This window comes from Antennarius striatus, chromosome 6, assembly GCF_040054535.1.
Source record: "Antennarius striatus isolate MH-2024 chromosome 6, ASM4005453v1, whole genome shotgun sequence".
Taxonomy (NCBI): domain Eukaryota; kingdom Metazoa; phylum Chordata; class Actinopteri; order Lophiiformes; family Antennariidae; genus Antennarius; species Antennarius striatus.
Genome location: NC_090781.1, coordinates 21812608 through 21830876, shown reverse-complemented (window position 1 = coordinate 21830876; position 18269 = coordinate 21812608). Strand labels below are relative to the sequence as shown.

General features: G+C 42.5%; 2 protein-coding genes across 4 annotated transcripts; both read right to left on the bottom strand.

Moving 5' to 3' along the window:
* Window positions 1–258: 258 nt before the first annotated feature.
* Window positions 259–10635, bottom strand: LOC137596297 (von Willebrand factor A domain-containing protein 5A-like). Its single transcript, XM_068316670.1, has 20 exons — window positions 10499–10635; window positions 9876–9923; window positions 9568–9770; window positions 9261–9483; window positions 8369–8553; window positions 8179–8293; window positions 7905–8086; window positions 7733–7821; window positions 7282–7426; window positions 6469–6548; window positions 6275–6389; window positions 6011–6169; window positions 5804–5907; window positions 5271–5479; window positions 5029–5106; window positions 4677–4754; window positions 4337–4378; window positions 986–1131; window positions 669–792; window positions 259–552 (listed from the first exon to the last, which is right to left on the bottom strand). Exons 2-20 carry the CDS (start codon window positions 9913–9915, stop codon window positions 473–475), a joined length of 2397 nt encoding a protein of 798 aa, XP_068172771.1. The 5' UTR covers window positions 9916–9923; window positions 10499–10635; the 3' UTR covers window positions 259–472.
* A 76-nt stretch (window positions 10636–10711) lies between these two features.
* LOC137596299 (von Willebrand factor A domain-containing protein 5A-like) lies at window positions 10712–17854 on the bottom strand. 3 transcript variants are annotated; one of them, XM_068316674.1, is made up of 19 exons: window positions 17526–17854; window positions 17049–17128; window positions 16548–16750; window positions 16241–16463; window positions 15980–16146; window positions 15790–15904; window positions 15516–15697; window positions 15345–15433; window positions 14838–14982; window positions 14105–14184; window positions 13911–14025; window positions 13647–13805; window positions 13440–13543; window positions 12907–13115; window positions 12667–12741; window positions 12343–12429; window positions 11626–11771; window positions 11298–11421; window positions 10712–11182 (listed from the first exon to the last, which is right to left on the bottom strand). In XM_068316674.1, the coding sequence occupies exons 2-19, from the start codon at window positions 17092–17094 to the stop codon at window positions 11103–11105; spliced, it is 2349 nt and encodes a 782-aa protein (XP_068172775.1). In that variant the 5' UTR covers window positions 17095–17128; window positions 17526–17854; the 3' UTR covers window positions 10712–11102. The 3 variants fall into 3 exon arrangements, with proteins under 3 accessions (XP_068172775.1, XP_068172773.1, XP_068172774.1); XM_068316672.1 differs by having other exon boundaries at window positions 11626–11774; window positions 17526–17853; XM_068316673.1 differs by having other exon boundaries at window positions 11626–11774; window positions 17049–17116; window positions 17526–17853.
* Window positions 17855–18269: the final 415 nt, after the last annotated feature.

The window sequence follows — 18269 nt, the reverse complement described above, 5'->3', positions numbered from 1 at the left end:
CTCCAAAAACTCAAAAGATCTTGAAGAGCTATGTTCTAAAGATTTATAACTAAGTTGTGAAAAATGGTATTCATAAATACAGAAATATATAAATTCATATTTTATAAGACGACCAAAGATAAGGTATCAAATCCACCTATTAATATTGTACACTTATTATTTCACACTTTATCAGGACAGAGATCCATTAAGACGGGCTTTTCTAATGCAGATTTGCTAAGAAAATCTTTAGGCATCTTTTTTTTTGTCAACACAAGTTCCAGTTTAAAGGAGACCAGATGTTTAATAAATCCTTTAATGAGTCAGTTTTCACTTTTTCTTCCATGTGTTGTAGGGATGCCTCACACACTCAAACAGAAGAACAGCACAGGCCAAATTACAGATGAAATAGAAGAACATATCCAATATTGAGAGATAATAGTATGGTGGAGTACTGATAAAACATAAAGGTTTGTGGGTGGACTAAATCTTCTTAGAGCCCCAGCTCTTCTTTCTTCACGCTGCAACCCATCAGTGCATTTCCAGCGTCCACACACTCCGTTCCACATGGAGCTATGAAAAAAGAAGCACAAATCATCAGCAGGAGGTGACAATGTGGGCAAAACCGTCCAATATTTATCAGAAGACACTGATATTGACAAAATACCAATAATAATTATGATCATTACCTTTCTGAGCACGAAGCCACTGCACGGCTTTCATAGCCAGAAGCTCCCACTCATCCTTAGCACCCATCTTGAAACCATGAAGCCACACCAGAGCCAGAATGGTAGCCCACACATCTTTGTCCACCTAAGTCTCAAAGAAAATCAAATGAATACAAATGCATTGTGCAGTCAGGAGATTACTGTATAAAAACAGATACTGGTGTTATGAAGAAGCCTGATTAACGCCACTGTTAGAGTTCATGATTCTAGATGTTTTAATTCCTGTTTAACAATGCCATTAAAATATTTCTACGATTCCTGGGTTATTATTTTCTGACCGGTGCAGGCTTTGAGTTTTCCATCTCCTGGCTGGTCTTTCCCAGAACGGTAGCCAGAGAATTATCCAGCTTCCAGCATCCACACGCCTGCTGAAGGCGAACCAGCTGCAGCAAAGGGTTTCTGGGTTCCTCTTTGGTCAAGACGTCTAGAAGCAAAACCAAATGGATTAATCTTTCAAGAAAAGGAGCAGCAGAGGGGCACAGAATTCAAGTTTCATTCATCCATCCATTTTCATCAGCTCATTCGTAGTTTGGTTTTCAATAGGGAAAACCAAACTTCCCTTTCTCTGGCCACATCAATCAGCTCTGACTGGGGGATCCCAAAGTGTTCCCAAGCCATTCTTGAGATATAATCCCTCCAACTGGTCCTGGATCTGCCCAGAGGTCTATTCCCAGCTGGACGTGCCACGAACACCTCCTTAGGGAGGCGCCTTGTGGCATCCACACCAGATGCCAAACTACCTCAGCTGACTCCTTTGTACTCGAAGGTGCAGTGGCTCTACTCAGACTCTCGTGAATAGTAGTGTTTCTCACTCTATCCCTAAGGGAGACACCAGCTACCTAAGAAAACCTATTCTGGCTGCTTGTATCCGCAATTTCTTTCAGTCATAGCCATAGGTGAGGGTAGGAACAAAAATTGAACCGTAGATGGAGAGCTTTGCCTCTTGGTTTTGCTCCCGCTTTGTTGCAACAGTGTGGTAAAGCAACTGCAATACCGCTCCTGCTGCCCCAATTCTCCGTCCAATCTCACAATCCATTGTTCCCTCACTCGTGAAGAAGACGCCCAAATACTTAAACTCCTTTACTTGGGGAAGAACCTTAGTCCCCACTCAGAGAAGGCAATCCACTGGTTTTTGGCTGAGAACCATGGCCTCAGATTTGGAGGTGCTGATCCTCATCCCCACAGATTCAGACTCGCCTGAAAACCGGACCACTGAGTACTGCAAGTCACAGGCCAATTATGCAAATAGGACCACCTCATCTGCAAAAAGTAGCGATGCAATCCTCAGCCAACCAAACTGTAAACCCTCCTCACAAAGACTAGGTCTCAATATTCTGTCCATGAAAATCACAAATAGAATTGGTGACAAAGCATAGCCCTGGCGAAGGTCAACACCTGCATTGGAACAAGTCCAACTTAATGCCGAGATCTTGAACGTAACTCTCACTTTGGTCGTACAGGGATTGGATGGCCCTGAGAAGTGGCTCTCTCACCCCATACCTCCCACAGTATATCCCTGGGGACCCGATCGTATGCCTTCTCCAAGTCCGCAAAACACATATAGACTGAATAGGTGTACTCCCAAGCCCCCTTCAGGATCCCAGTATGAGTAAAGAGCTGGTCCGTTGTTCCACAACCAGGACGGAATCCACATTGCTCCTCCTCAATCTGAGGTTCAACAATCGGCTGGACTGTCCTTTCCAGCACCTTGGAGAAAACTTTCCCAGGGAGGCTGAGGAGTGTGACGCCCCTGTAGTTGGCACACACCATCTGGTCCCCCTTTTTAAAAAGAGGAAATACCACTCCAGTCTGCACACTTTTGGTACTGTCCCAGACTTCCACACAGTGTTGAAGAGGCGCCTCATCCATGACAGCGCCTCAACACCCAGAGCCTCCAGCATTTCTCATCAACACCTGGGGGTTTGCCACTGTGAAGTTGCTTAACCACCTCAGTGACTTCGCCGAGAGAGATTGATTCGAGTCCCCCATCATCCTCCAGCTCTGCCTCTGAAACGGAGGACGCGTCCGATATGAGTTCTTGAAAGTGCTCCTTTTACCAACCAACAACCTTCTCAGTCGCTGTCAACAGTGTTCCATCCTTGCTGTACACAGCTTGGACGGTACCCCATTTCCCCCTCCTAAGGTGTCGGACAGTCTTCCAGAACAACTTTGGTATTGTCCGAAAGTACTACTCCATGGTTTGTTCTAACCTCTCCAACACCCTCTGTTTTGCCTACATCACTGCAGAAGCTTCAGCTCTTCTTGCCCATTGGTACCCTGCAACTGCCTCAGGAGTCCCTGGGGACAACATGCCCTTAAAGGCCTCCTTTTTCAGTCAGACGGCTTCCCTGACCTCCAGGGTCCACTACAGTGTTCAAGGGTGTTGAGGACAGAGTCTTCTTCCAGATGTTCCCAGTTCACCCCCAATACTTGTTTGGGCTTACCAGGACTATCCAGAGGTTTCACCTGCCAAAAGACCCAAATCATCACCAGGTGGTGATCAGTTGACAGTTCTGCCCCTCTATTCACCAGAGTGTCCAAAATACACGGTCGGAGGTCAGATGATACGATCACAAGATCAATCATTGACCTCTACCGCAGAGTGCTCTGGTACCACGTACACTTGTGGGCAACCTTGTGCTGGAATATGGCGTTAGTTATGGACAATCCATGACTATCACAGAAGTCCAACAACTTAACGCCACTAGGGCTTTGGCCAGTCCTCCCAATCACGCTCTTCCAGGTGTCTCTGTCGTTGCGGACATGTGCATTGAAGTCCTTCAGGAGAACAATGGAGTTCACTACAGGGGTTCCGCTAAGGACCCTATTTGAGGACCCCAAAAAGGACAAATACTCTGAGCTGTTATGTGGTGCATACGCACAGTCAGTTCTACCCCCCACAGCCTTAAGGAGTAGGGAGGCGACCCTCTCCTCCACCGGGGTAAACTCCAACACAGCGGCGCTCAGCTGGGGGCTTGTCAGTATCCCCACACCCACCCTGCGCCGCACTCCTGATGCAACTCCAGAGAAAAACAAGGTCCAACTCCTGTCCAGGAGTTTGGATCCAGAACCGAGGCTTTGCATGGAGGTTAGCCTCACCAGATCCAACTGGTATTGTTCCACCTTCAACAAAAGCTTCCCGGCCAGTGATGTGACATTAAACGTCACCAAAGCCAGCTTCTGCCACCTGGGTCTGGCAGACCTGGCCACCAGGTGCTTGCTGACGGGCCCTCCGTCCAGGCCTGGCTCCAGACGTGGGCTCCAGATGTGGGTTCCTCCTGCCAGTTAACAGTCAGCTGTTTCCCACCTCTATTTGTCATTTGTCTTCTGAACCATTCTTTTTCTGGCCCTTCAACTAAGACCCTTTTGCCTTGGTTGACCCTACCAGGAGTACAAGACTCCCAACAACATAGCCCTCAGGATCCTTAGGGCACATAAACCTCTGACCATGATAAGGTGATCATCCCTTTGAGAGAATTCAAGTTGTAAAGTTCAAATGTGGTGTTCATTAGAAATAGATCTCAGTAGTTTTCCTGTTATCTGGTCAAAAACTTAAGTGCTGGACTGATTAAATGTTCAAGGGGGGAAAGAAATGTATTTGGGCATTCAAAAGCCTCTACCGTACTTACCACAGACCTCTTCTTCATCACATTCTGCTGCAGCATCCATAACTTTAAATGAAAAAACAAAAATTACATTATAAGATTATTATAATCCATGCAATATATTATTATTATTAAAAATATATATTATTATTACATGTGTTATGTTGAGATTAGAAATGAGATAAGGACAATGGTGGAGAATTTAACTGTGGAGAATTTAATGGTGGAGAATGGTGGAGACATTTGTGTACCACCACCTTCCTGTAATAATTAAAGTTTATGAAAATCATACAAAATCAATGAATAACTAAACAGATTATTCATTTACTAAAGGGAAACTGATGAGGTGCGTTTATCTACTTACAACAATCTCCTATAATGTTCATCTTTTTCTTGGCGAAAAGCTTGTTTGGGATTTTTGCTGAAGATTTGAACATAGCACCTGGTGAGAGAGCAGAGAAAAAAAAGCCTTACATGATGTATGGGTCATCACCAGAGAATGTCTTCACCAAGACTTGAATAATTTTCATTAAAAATACACAGAAGAGTCAAATTTGGAATTTTGGTACAAAACTCCATTATGATGAACAACCCCAGTCTTTTATCCTCCCCCCTTGGTCCAGCAACTATCCCTGTGTTTCAAAAAAAAAACCTGTGAACTACCAGCAATTCATTTCTCATTTGTGTGTTACATTTTAATTTGGGTTTTCAATTACCTCCAGACATTCTTGGCTTAGGAGCGGAACGGCACTTCGCCATACTCGGCGGCGGAGGACAACAGGCCATCATCATCACTGATCATAAGCACACCAACAAAAAGCAATTAAACTTCTGAGTTTATGACGATGCTCTCAATAAAATTATAGTTTAAATATTTAGACTTTCAAATACTCCAATGAGAGAAACGTTTTCCACACTATGAGTACAGTGACTTTTATTGCACTAGAATAACACTCACTGGGTGCTGGAACGTTTCTGCGCACCAGAGGTCCTTGAATCGCCTCGCCGTCTGCTTTGTTGACGGCAATGAAGGCGGTGTAGGCGCTGCTCACTCCTGACTGAACACTGACCTCCACCACCTTCTGTTTGACTGCTTCATCCTTCACTCCTTCCTCCATCTCCAAGGAGCGAATCAGAGATCGAGCAGCCAGCCTGTGGACGGTTAATCTGGAGACGGGAGAGATGTTTTAACACGTAGTCACACGGTGTTGTCATATCGTACGACCCGCCCCATCTAATGGAGCCCATGACTACACATGTGAGCAGAAAATATTCAATATTTGGATCATTTGGTACAATACAACACTTAATGCATCACTAAATTATGGAGAAGTAGCTTGAAGTATTCGTCATCGTCAGTTTTCTTGCTTCTACATTCTTGTAGTTTACTTTATACTGTTGTTTAGAACCTCAGATGTTGTGAGAAGTTTCAAACTTGATCTACAAACTCCACAGATATACTCTGATGACTCTGATTAAATGCTTTTTTACCCAGAGTCCTCTGTGGGTCTGAGGCTGAAGTGAAGCTTGTTTTCAGAGGGACGTCCTGCCAGGCTGTACTTCACTGTCACGCAGCCCTCTGCTGCGTCTGGACACTGAGACGGCATTAGAAGACAAGCTGATTCATGTGAGCACACAACCAAATGCAGAGTGAAAATGAAACAGATTCTGTCCAAAGTGGGCTTGAACCACTCCTACCTCTCCTGTGAGCTGGGCATAAATCAGAGACCTTTGACCCTGGAAAAGTGATGTGATTGGTGGAGAGAGAACGTTAACAGAGACTTTCTTAGGCAAATCCCATTTGACTGAGATGTCCACCACGGCTGGCTGCAGAGCAAATCGAAGTGACTGCATTGCCTGATGAAGAATAGACATGTAATAGTGTTACAAACAGGGTGAAATTCTTTAAAAATATCCTTTCTTTTTATATTTTTTGATTGCCAGTGTGTGAGAACGTCTTACTTTGGGTTGCATCCTGTCAGCACCTGTGATGAACTGAGCATGACCTCCTCCTTCCTTAGCCAACCCATTGATCAGAGCGGTGCTGGCTCCTTCCCCAATCCCAAAAGAGAAACACCTGCAACGCAGTTACAACACAACATTAGAACCACAATAACACCAGACATATTCGGGGAATCAAGTTTTTGTGGTTTTACCTGTGGGATGTTGAATTTTTCTTCACCAGATTAAGTAACTCTTTAGTGTTCCCCACCTCTCCGTCAGTAAAGACAAATAGCTGGGGGGAAGGGGGATTGACATTACACTTTAAAACATGCAGGGATTTGAAAATCATGCACCCAATTGTTGCTATTTGTTGTTTACAAAATGCACAAGACTAAAAAAACCTGTACTTTTTGAAATGTAATGCAAAGTTTAACCCTTTAATGTGACTACTTTTGGTAATTCCATTATTGTAAATTATATTTAACAATATCCATCAATGAGGTTGATTTTTTAAAATTCCAAGCATCTTAATGAGAGCCCAATGAAGTCTTAAAAATAAATCTTTTCCTGCAATGACAAATGCATTTGTCATTGCAGGAATGATAAATGCTTTTCTAGGACTTTTGTGCAACCTGTTTAACATGTACTGTGTATCTGGCTGTGCACCAAACTTGACTGAGCAGTTTAAAAAGAACCTGTCTTGTCTGATCACTCAAACTGCTTCTCTGCATGTGTTAGCATTCACCAACTACCAAACTGCTAGCGGTGGCTAAGCTGCAGCTGTTAACCCTAACACACAGCAGCATCACCTCTTGATTCAACCGGGAACCTTCTGATGAGGGTATTTTCTTTGGAATCATTGTAATCAATTCAAGAGGGACAAAATTCTTGCCTGACTGATAAAATAAGGGTTCGGTCATGTTAACGATTAACGATGTGTGTGTGTGTGTGTGTGTGTGTGTGTGTGTGTGTGTGTGTGTGTGTGTGTGTGTGTGTGTGTGTGTGTGTGTGTCAGTGTTTATTACTTGTCTGGGTTGATTGGGAATGCAGGACTGCTTGTAAATATGCTTGAGGGGTGCCAGGATCTCAGTTCCTCCCATATTAGCCTTCATTCCCTCAACTGTCTTCAGAGCCGTTTCAATGGTCTTCTGGCTGTACTCAACACTTTTACTGCACTCACACAAAAATATGAAGTTATCAAACCCCACATTTTCAGACAAATATGAAATTTAACAATAATACAGCAGCCAGCTCTTTATAGAGGAGTAGTGGTGCTCTGTGAAGATGAGGATATCACAGCTGGTTCATTTCAGGTATTGCGTGTGCAGAATCTTCATTCCTGTTTAATCAGCAGCTTCTACTTTGACAGTCTGATGTTTTTTTAACAGATAAGGTTGTGTTGCTCATATATTTAACCTTCGTAAAAAAGTCTGGAACAAATCAGACGATGAACTGCAGGACGAGGGCGTTACTTACGGGAAGATGTGTTCGTAGCTGGACCCAAAGCTGTAGATGTTGAAATAGCAGCCTATTGGTAAACTCTTCACCAGGAGCAGCAGAGTGTCCTGAAAGGTAACGACAACTAGTGAAGGTCTCAGAGAGAGGGACACTATGACAGATGTTGTGACAGTAAATATATAATACATACCCTGGCACTGCTAATGCGAGTTTCTTTCTTCTGTTTGCCCAAGTTGTTGGTGGCACAATCCATACTTCCAGATCGATCCAATAAGAACACAAACTCTCCGCACGAGGCGACAGAGGACATCGCATCCTTGGGGAACTCGGGGTACAGACTCAGCATCAGTGCTGGATCACCCATCAGAGACCCTGAAATACACAGGAGCAGAAACATTTGACCTTTAATGCCGACATGTGCAGCTCATCAGCTGGAGGATCACTTTTAAAGTCCACCAACCCACCAGGCTTCGCAGAGGTCTGTCCTGCCTCCACCAGAGCACTGGGCTGGTGGGCGTCTTTGTAATAAATCAGCAGTTCCACATCTCTGTCAAACTTGTGTCCTGCGGCCAACTTGACCTGTGGTTCCATCAGAACTCTGATAAATAATCGAACAACAGTCACAGTCAGGAGGAATGTCAGAGATCCACCTACCGTGGCCTGGGTTTTCTCCGCGTTGAGGTACTGGAGAGGATCCAGGGAACAGTTGGACTCTACTTTAGAGACGGGACGGGGAGAGGACACCCGGGCAGAGAAAGACAGACTGTAGGGCACCAGGGAGGATGGAACAGACGTCACCTGGACCCTGGCTGCTGGAGGACCTCCACTTTCTGTGGAGTCTTTACAAATGACAGTACAATTTAGAAACAAACAAAACAGTTATTTGTTATTTGAAAAAAGGTGGCTTAAATATATGTGAACTATATTTTAGCACAGTCAGGAAAACAGTCAGAAATTTGAGTATCATGCCACAGTCCCCAGCTTTCTTCTTCCACCTGACAGAATTCCAAAGACTAAAACCTCTGCAACGGAAGGCAAAATTCAATCAATCAATCAATCAATCAATCAATCAATCAATCAATCAATCAATCAATCAATCAATCAATCAATCACTCGATCAATCGATCGATCAACCAAACAACCAACCAACCAATCAATCAATCGACAGCAGACATTTCAAAGCACTTTAACACAAAGAAACACGACAGGACCCTCCGAAGTAAGCATAAGTGATTTTCAATGAGGAAGACATTCTGGGCAGGACCCAGACTCTCAACTGCCCTCAGTGGCTGTAGGTGTGAGAACAAGATTGGGTGAGGGTGGTTTTGGGTTAACAGAAGAGGCTCCAGGTCTGGATTTAACCCCAGAATGTTTCTGGTGACAAGCAGTAACCGAAAAGCCGCACCATTTCTAAAACTTTTTTCTTAAAGAGATTCTTAATTATTTTATATTTCTTATGCCCTTTATGAGTGTGTCCTTCTTGTGATAAAATGCTTTAATATATTCATCGTTAATTAACAGAGGACGTTCTGGCTGGTTTTACTACCTAGTGGTTCGTAGCGAGGGTTGAGCACAGCAGGAAGACAAAACCTCAGCCCGTCGTCGGCCTGCACAGCCAGCTCAGTGACGTACTCCAGCCTGATGGAGGCGCTCTCTTCAGGACGCAGACTGCCCACACTCATAGAGAATATATCTGGACTCTGGTCACTCTCCTCCAACAGGAAGGCCTGCTGACCGGAGCTCAGAGCATCATCATACTCCTCACGAGCCTGGACGACGGACGACACGTGTGAGTGACTTCAACTGGACTGACTGGGGTTTAGATGTTTGCTACGTTTCACCGTCCAGCTCACCTTCTGCTTCTCCTTCACCTCCGCTACGATCTGTTTCTGACCAATGGTAGCGCTGAAATGACAGACAGCAGCATCTCCTGGCATAGGGAAGACAAAGACGGCCTCCAGCGGTTTGTCCTCTTTGTTCTCATAGGTCAGGGTGGAGATCACCGTCGCAACATGATCCCTCACCTCCACCTCCACCTCCACACTCTTCAGAGGCACTGGATGATAAATAAGAGGAGACAAAAACTTTGGTCCAGTGGGTAAAAGTCGTTTTTAAAATGACTTTGGACACAAATCAAGCCTCTTCTTCTGATTAACATTACCTGGATGTCTCAGGTCAGTCAGCAGACCGCAGCATTTCATCTTTATACCTGCCCAACAAATAACAATTCACTTACTTCATCATTACTGACAATTTTAGTCCAGCGATCAAAACGTGATGACGTCATCCCGACCTTTTTGGCCCCTCGGAGCACCCGTACTGACAATCACAACGTGAGCACACCAAATAACATGCGACCAGAGTGACGCGGTCAAATACCCGAGGGGGTTCGGAGGAAGCGAAAGGAAATCAGAATAATCGGAAACTTGTTCAAAATACTTTTTTACATACCAGATATTAGAAATAGCAAGTAGAAAGATTTGAAATGGGAGTCACATTTGCACCATTCTGTAACAACAAAATCTGAAAGACTTAATTTTACTGGCGAATAAAGAATGATTTTTTATCTGCAATTGAATTAAATATACCTCTAACTTTTGTTAGAGATATAAATTCTACATATGTAAATATGTAACAACCATAAACAAGTGTCTTAAACATTTTCACTAATGAAAATTAAATCGTTGCTTGAAAAAATTAACGATTAAATGGACAGTACTCCATAAATCGTTTGTCAGTCATTTTTAATGACGTACACTTTGCACGTTTGCGGTAGGATATTACCTTAGATGATGAAAATTTGTCGTGGACGATGAGTTCAAGTTAATGCAACTTTCAGAACTGAAAAGCAGGAAGAGATTCACACCAACAGTTTACAGAGGTAAGTCGTTCCTGCTGTGTGCGCTCGATTTGGAACACAGGACACCCGGATGGGTGGAGCTCTACTCCAAAAACTGAAGATGTACAACTTAGTCATAAAACATATGGAAATTCATAAACACATGAATTCATATTTTATAACACGAATAATGAAAACAAAATAATTCAAATACAAAAATCAAATCCACACTCCAATTTAGGCAAAATACACAGAGATCCATCAAGACAGGCATGAATAGCAATGTAGATTTGCTGGGTGAGAAAATCTTGGGGCGTCTTTATTTTGTCAGCACAAATTACAGATTAACAGAGACCAGATGTTTAATAAATCCTTTAATGAGTCAGTTTTCACTTTTTCTTTCATGTGTTGTATGGATGCCTCGCACACTCAAACAGAAGAACAGCACAGGCCAAATTACAGATGAAATAGAAGAACGAATCAAATACTGAGATATAGTATTGTGGAGTACTGATAAAACATGAAGGTTTGTGGGTGGACTAAATCTTCTTAGAGCCCCAGCTCTTCTTTCTTCACGCTGCAACCCATCAGTGCATTTCCAGCGTCCACACACTCCGTTCCACATGGAGCTATAAAAAAGAAACACAAATCATCAGCAGGAGGTGACAATGTGGGCAAAACTGTCCAATATTTATCAGAAGACACTGATATTTACAAAATATCAATAATAATTATGATCATTACCTTTCTGAGCACGAAGCCACTGCACGGCTTTCATAGCCAGAAGCTCCCACTCATCCTTAGCACCCATCTTGAAACCATGAAGCCACACCAGAGCCAGAATGGTAGCCCACACATCTTTGTCCACCTAAGTCTCAAAAGAAAATCAAATGAGTACAAATGCATTGTGCAGTCAGGAGATTACTGTATAAAAAACAGATATCAGTTTTATGAAGAAGCCTGATTAACACCACTGTTATATTTCCTGATTCTAGTTTTTTACTTCCTGTTTCATATGTTTAACAATGCCATTAAAATAATTCTACAATTCTTTGGGTTATTATTTTCTGACCAGTGCAGGCTTTGAGTTTTCCATCTCCTGGCTGGTCTTTCCCAGAACTGTAGCCAGGGCATGATCCAGCTTCCAGCATCCACACGCCTGCTGAAGGCGAACCAGCTGCAGCAAAGGGTTTCTGGGTTCCTCTTTGGGCAAGACATCTTCTGAGGAGAGGATAGAAGCAAGACCTAATGGATTAATCTTTCAAGTAGAGGAACAGTAGATGGGCACAGAATTCAGGTTGCAAAGTCCAAATCTAATGTTCAGTACAGGCAGATCTCACTAGTTTTTCTGTTATTTGGTCATATATTTAAGTGCTGAACTGAAAAAAATTTCTGAAGAGGGAAAGACATAAATATGGGCAATTAAAACCTCTGCCTTAGTTACCACGACATTCTGATGCCGCTTCCACACCTTTAAACGAAAAAACAAAGATTACATTATGAGATTGTTACATTATTATTGTAATATTATATTCATATATACATATTATCTATGTAATAGTCTTATTATTATTATTTTTATTATAAATAAAATTATTACATACATTATCATTACAAGATGACAGAAGGACAATGGTGGAGAATTTAAGTGTGGCATTTATTGATTTAGTGTACCCACATCTTTCAGTGAAATAATGAAAGTTTATGTAAATCAAAACAAATCTATCAATAAATAAACAGATTATTCAATAACTAAAGGGAAATTGATGATGTGGGTGTATCTACTTACTAAATTGATCTTGCATGGTCGGCTCCATAGTCCTTCTCATGCCAAGCAGCTTGTTTGGGATTTTTGCTGAAGATTTGAACATATCACCTGGTCAGAGAGCAGAGAAAAAAAGCCTTACATGATGTATAGTTCATCACCAGAGAATGTCTTCACCAAAAACATTTAATCATTATTATCAAAAATTCACAGAAGAGCCAAATTTAAAATTCTGGTGCAAAACTTCATTATGATAAACAACCCCGGTGTTTCAGAAGAAATCACTATGAACTGCCAACGATTCATTTCTTATTTGTGTGTTCCGGTCACATTCAGGTTTTCACTTACCTCCAGACATTCTTGGTTTAAGAGCACGAAAACACGACGATGTAGGCCCCGGCCCATAACAGCCCACAAATAGCCCTGATCATGAGCACACCAACAAAAAGCAATTAAACTTCTGAATTTGTCATGATGCTTTCAAATGAAAGTATAGTTTAAATATTTAGGCTTTCAAATATTCAAATGAGAGAAACGTTTTACACACTATGAGTACAGTGACTTTTATTGCACTAGAATAACACTCACTGGGTGCTGGAACGTTTCTGCGCACCAGAGGTCCTTGAATCGCCTCGCCGTCTGCTTTGTTGACGGCAATGAAGGCGGTGTAGGCGCTGCTCACTCCTGACTGAACACTGACCTCCACCACCTTCTGTTTGACTGCTTCATCCTTCACTCCTTCCTCCATCTCCAAGGAGCGAATCAGAGATCGAGCAGCCAGCCTGTGGACGGTTAATCTGGAGACGGGAGAGATGTTTTAACACGTAGTCACACGGTGTTGTCATATCGTACGACCCGCCCCATCTAATGGAGCCCATGACTACACATGTGAGCAGAAAATATTCAATATTTGGATCATTTGGTACAATACAACACTTAATGCATCACTAAATTATGGAGAAGTAGCTTGAAGTATTCGTCATCGTCAGTTTTCTTGCTTCTACATTCTTGTACTTTACTTTATACTGTTGTTTAGAACCTCAGATGTTGTGAGAAGTTTCAAACTTGATCTACAAACTCCACATATATACTCTGATGACTCTGATTAAATGCTTTTTTACCCAGAGTCCTCTGTGGGTCTGAGGCTGAAGTGAAGCTTGTTTTCAGAGGGACGTCCTGCCAGGCTGTACTTCACTGTCACGCAGCCCTCTGCTGCGTCTGGACACTGAGACGGCATTAGAAGACAAGCTGATTCATGTGAGCACACAACCAAATGCAGAGTGAAAATGAAACAGATTCTGTCCAAAGAGGGCTTGAACCACTCCTACCTCTCCTGTGAGCTGGGCATAAATCAGAGACCTTTGACCCTGGAAAAGTGATGTGATTGGTGGAGAGAGAACGTTAACAGAGACTTTCTTAGGCAAATCCCATTTGACTGAGATGTCCACCACGGCTGGCTGCAGAGCAAATCGAAGTGACTGCATTGCCTGATGAAGAATAGACATGTAATAGTGTTACAAACAGGGTGAAATTCTTTAAAAATATCCTTTCTTTTTATATTTTTTGATTGCCAGTGTGTGAGAACGTCTTACTTTGGGTTGCATCCTGTCAGCACCTGTGATGAACTGAGCATGACCTCCTCCTTCCTTAGCCAACCCATTGATCAGAGCGGTGCTGGCTCCTTCCCCAATCCCAAAAGAGAAACACCTGCAACGCAGTTACAACACAACATTAGAACCACAATAACACCAGACATATTCGGGGAATCATGTTTTTGTGGTTTTACCTGTGGGATGTTGAATTTTTCTTCACCAGATTAAGTAACTCTTTAGTGTTCCCCACCTCTCCGTCAGTAAAGACAAATAGCTGGGGGGAAGGGGGATTAACATTGGAGTGTTACATCACCCTAAAAATATGCAGGGATTTCAAATTCATGCACCTTTTGTTGTTTACAAAATGCACATGAGACTAAAAACACCCGTTCATTCAGAAATGTAATGGAAAGTTTAACCTTTATCAGGCAAGCGACACGTTTTGGTAATTCTATTTTCGTAACTGAAATAATTTTTTAAACGATATCTCTCAAAAACACTCCACGGTTGAGTTTTTTTTAAATCTCCAAGTGTTTCAACCAGAGGCCAATAAATAGTTGAGAGTAGAGCACTAGCATATCCTGCAATGATAAACACACTTGTTACCAATAGCACTTTTGTGCAACCTGTTTAACATATACTGAGTATCTGGGAAAGCACCAAACTTTGCTCCCGCTGCATCACCAGCGGGAATGATTGGGATTCAGTATTTTGTCCACAAACACTTCAGAATGCAGGCAGTAAAGCTCTGCGATCAACCGGGAGCCTTCTGATGGGGGTAATATACCGTATAGTAGGGGGTAATCGATTCAAAATTCTTGCCTGACTGATTAAACAAGGGGTAGGTTACGTTAACGATTAGGACTTTACAGGATATTCATTAAATTCTAGTGACAGTGTGTGTGTGTGTGTGTCAGTGTTTATTACTTGTCTAGGTTGATTGGGAATGCAGGGCTGCTTGTAAATATGCTTGAGGGGTGCCAGGATCTCAGTTCCTCCCATATTAGCCTCCATTCCCTCAACTGTCTTCAGAGCCGTTTCAATGGTCTTCTGGCTGTACTCAACACTTTTACTGCACTCACACAAAAATATAAAATTGACAAAACTCAAATTTTCAAACAAATATGAAATTTCACAGTAAGCCAGCTCTTTATAGGGGAGTAGTGGTGCTCTGTGAAGAGAACGAGGATGGCACAGCTGGTTCATTTCTTTCATAGGTATTGCAATATTTATTCCTGAAGATTGATAGATCTTCAAAAAAGAAGATCTATTAATCTTCATTCCTTTTTAATCAGTAGCTTCTACTTTGACAGTCTGATGTGGGGTTTTTTAACCAAGAAACTCAGACACACTTGTGTTGCTCATATATTTAACCTTCGTAAAAAAGTCTGGAACAAATCAGTTGATGAACTGCAGGACGAGGGCGTTACTTACGGGAAGATGTGTTCGTAGCTGGACCCAAAGCTGTAGACGTTGAAATAGCAGCCCATTGGTAAACTCTTCACCAGGAGCAGCAGAGTGTCCTGAAAGGTAACGACAACTAGTGAAGGTCTCAGAGAGAGGGACACTATGACAGATGTTGTGACAGTAACACATAATACATACCCTGGCGCTGCTAATGCGAGTTTCTTTCTTCTGTTTGCCCAAGTTGTTGGTGGCACAATCCATACTTCCAGATCGATCCAATAAGAACACAAACTCTCCGCACGAGGCGACAGAGGACATCGCATCCTTGGGGAACTCGGGGTACAGACTCAGCATCAGTGCTGGATCACCCATCAGAGACCCTGAAATACACAGGAGCAGAAACATTTGACCTTTAATGCCGACATGTGCAGCTCATCAGCTGGAGGATCACTTTTAAAGTCCACCAACCCACCAGGCTTCACAGAGGTCTGTCCTGCCTCCACCAGAGCACTGGGCTGGTGGGCGTCTTTGTAATAAATCAGCAGTTCCACATCTCTGTCAAACTTGTGTACTGCGGCCAACTTGACCTGTGGTTCCATCAGAACTCTGATAAATAATCGAACAACAGTCACAGTCAGGAGGAACGTCAGAGCTCCACCTACCGTGGCCTGGGTTTTCTCCGCGTTGAGGTACTGGAGAGGATCCAGGGAACAGTTGGACTCTACTTTAGAGACGGGACGGGGAGAGGACACCCGGGCAGAGAAAGACAGACTGTAGGGCACCAGGGAGGATGGAACAGACGTCACCTGGACACTTGGACCTTCACTACCTGTAAACAACATGAGGCAAGAAACAGAAAAAGAACCTTTAGCATGACAAAACAATTATAAATTACTGGAGGACGTTCTGGCTGGTTTTACTACCTCGTGGTTCGTAGCGAGGGTTGAGCACAGCAGGAAGACAAAACCTCAGCCCGTCGTCGGCCTGCACAGCCAGCTCAGTGACGTACTCCAGCCTGATGGAGGCGCTCTCTTCAGGACGCAGACTGCCCACACTCATAGAGAATATATCTGGACTCTGGTCACTCTCCTCCAACAGGAAGGCCTGCTGACCGGAGCTCAGAGCATCATCATACTCCTCACGAGCCTGGACGACAGACGACACGTGTGAGTGACTTCAACTGGACTGACTGGGGTTTAGATGTTTGCTACGTTTCACCGTCCAGCTCACCTTCTGCTTCTCCTTCACCTCCGCTACGATCTGTTTCTGACCAATGGTAGCGCTGAAATGACAGACAGCAGCATCTCCTGGCATAGGGAAGACAAAGACGGCCTCCAGCGGTTTGTCCTCTTTGTTCTCATAGGTCAGGGTGGAGATCACCGTCGCAACATGATCCCTCACCTCCACCTCCACCTCCACACTCTTCAGAGGCACTGGATGATAAATAAGTGAAAATAAATAATTTAAAAAAACCAGGAATTTACAGCTACAGATTCTCTTTTATTCGAATTTTATTAGCTTTTTTACATGTGTGGCACTGGCTTGCAAAAATTAAATCTTCAGGACAAATAATGATAATTAGAAAAAAAGCTGTTAATGTTGTTACTGTACTCATGTGGTACAGTAATCAATCAATAAAATCAATAAAATAAAAAAAGATCAGTTCTTTGTGAGGGACTATTGATGTGACTTAATCACAGAGTAGAAATGAAAAGGGTGGGATTGCTCTACCTGGATCCTTGGTGGCAGTGAGCAGACCCCAGTGACAGTTCACCATCCTTCCAGTTTCAGAGTTAACGCTGTAAAATAAACTAGTAATAAAAGGTAAAATAAAATACACCACGAAACAAGTCAGGTTTAATCCTCCTGAAATTGTTTTCAATTCTCATATAATGTAGAAGAAGAAGAAGCATACTTTATTAATCCCCACAAGGGGAAAGTACATAGATACATAAATACAAATAACATCTATTAAGGAAAGTTACGTGTGCTGCATTCAATTGCAATCAGAACTACGGAATTTAAAATCCCTGGGTGTACACCCAGGGAATACGCAGTCAGTAGAGTTGTTGTCGGACAGTCACACAGTAATAAAATACTGCAAAATAAAATAAAATAAAATAAAATGAAAGAAGACATCACTAAAGCCACACAGTCAATAGATTTATCTAAAATTATCCTGATTAAGCAGATTTTTTTTTTTTTTACCTTAACGAGGAAGTGACCAGAGAGAGAATGACGAGGTTTATTTCTTCTGGTTAAAGAGATCTTTAAATATTAAGCCCCAGGCCACGCCCACTGCCTTAGGCTTTACAGGTGCAATTTACAGCTGTAGCCGCTAAATGACAGCTGTGCGTCATCCTTTCTACGCAGTCTTGTTTTGCAGTCGGGAAGTTTCGCTTCCAGCTGTCAAGGGGCGCGTCTGTCACCGTGAATGCGCCTGGGAACAGCTTTTAATTTCTATTTTTTTTAATCTACTATTTTCAATTTATGTCAGTGCGATCATTTGAATACATGTGCAAATCACATACTGTGTCGATTAGGTAAAAATGGACAGTGATAACTTTTAACAGCGTCACAACAAGACACAGACATAGGTCATTTCCTGTCGATGAACTGAATTATTTCAAAATAAAAGTCAACTGTTGCATTTTCATTCGAATAAATGACACACACATGCATACATGCTGGTTGACAGCAGGCTGGTATTCTGTTATGTCTTTATTGTCGTGTTATTATGGCATTGTTCTCGTAGTATTATTTTATTTTTGTAATATTCAAATTTTATTGTAATAAAGTTGTGGCTTTTTTTGTTATTTTCCTGCGCAAGTGCATGAATCATTTTTTTCTTTTCTGATGTTGTTGATGTTGTAAATGTGATCAAGGTGAAGTCTGCTGTAATAAAATGTCCGTAAAGAAAAAATAAACTAATGGAAAATTAAAATAAAATGT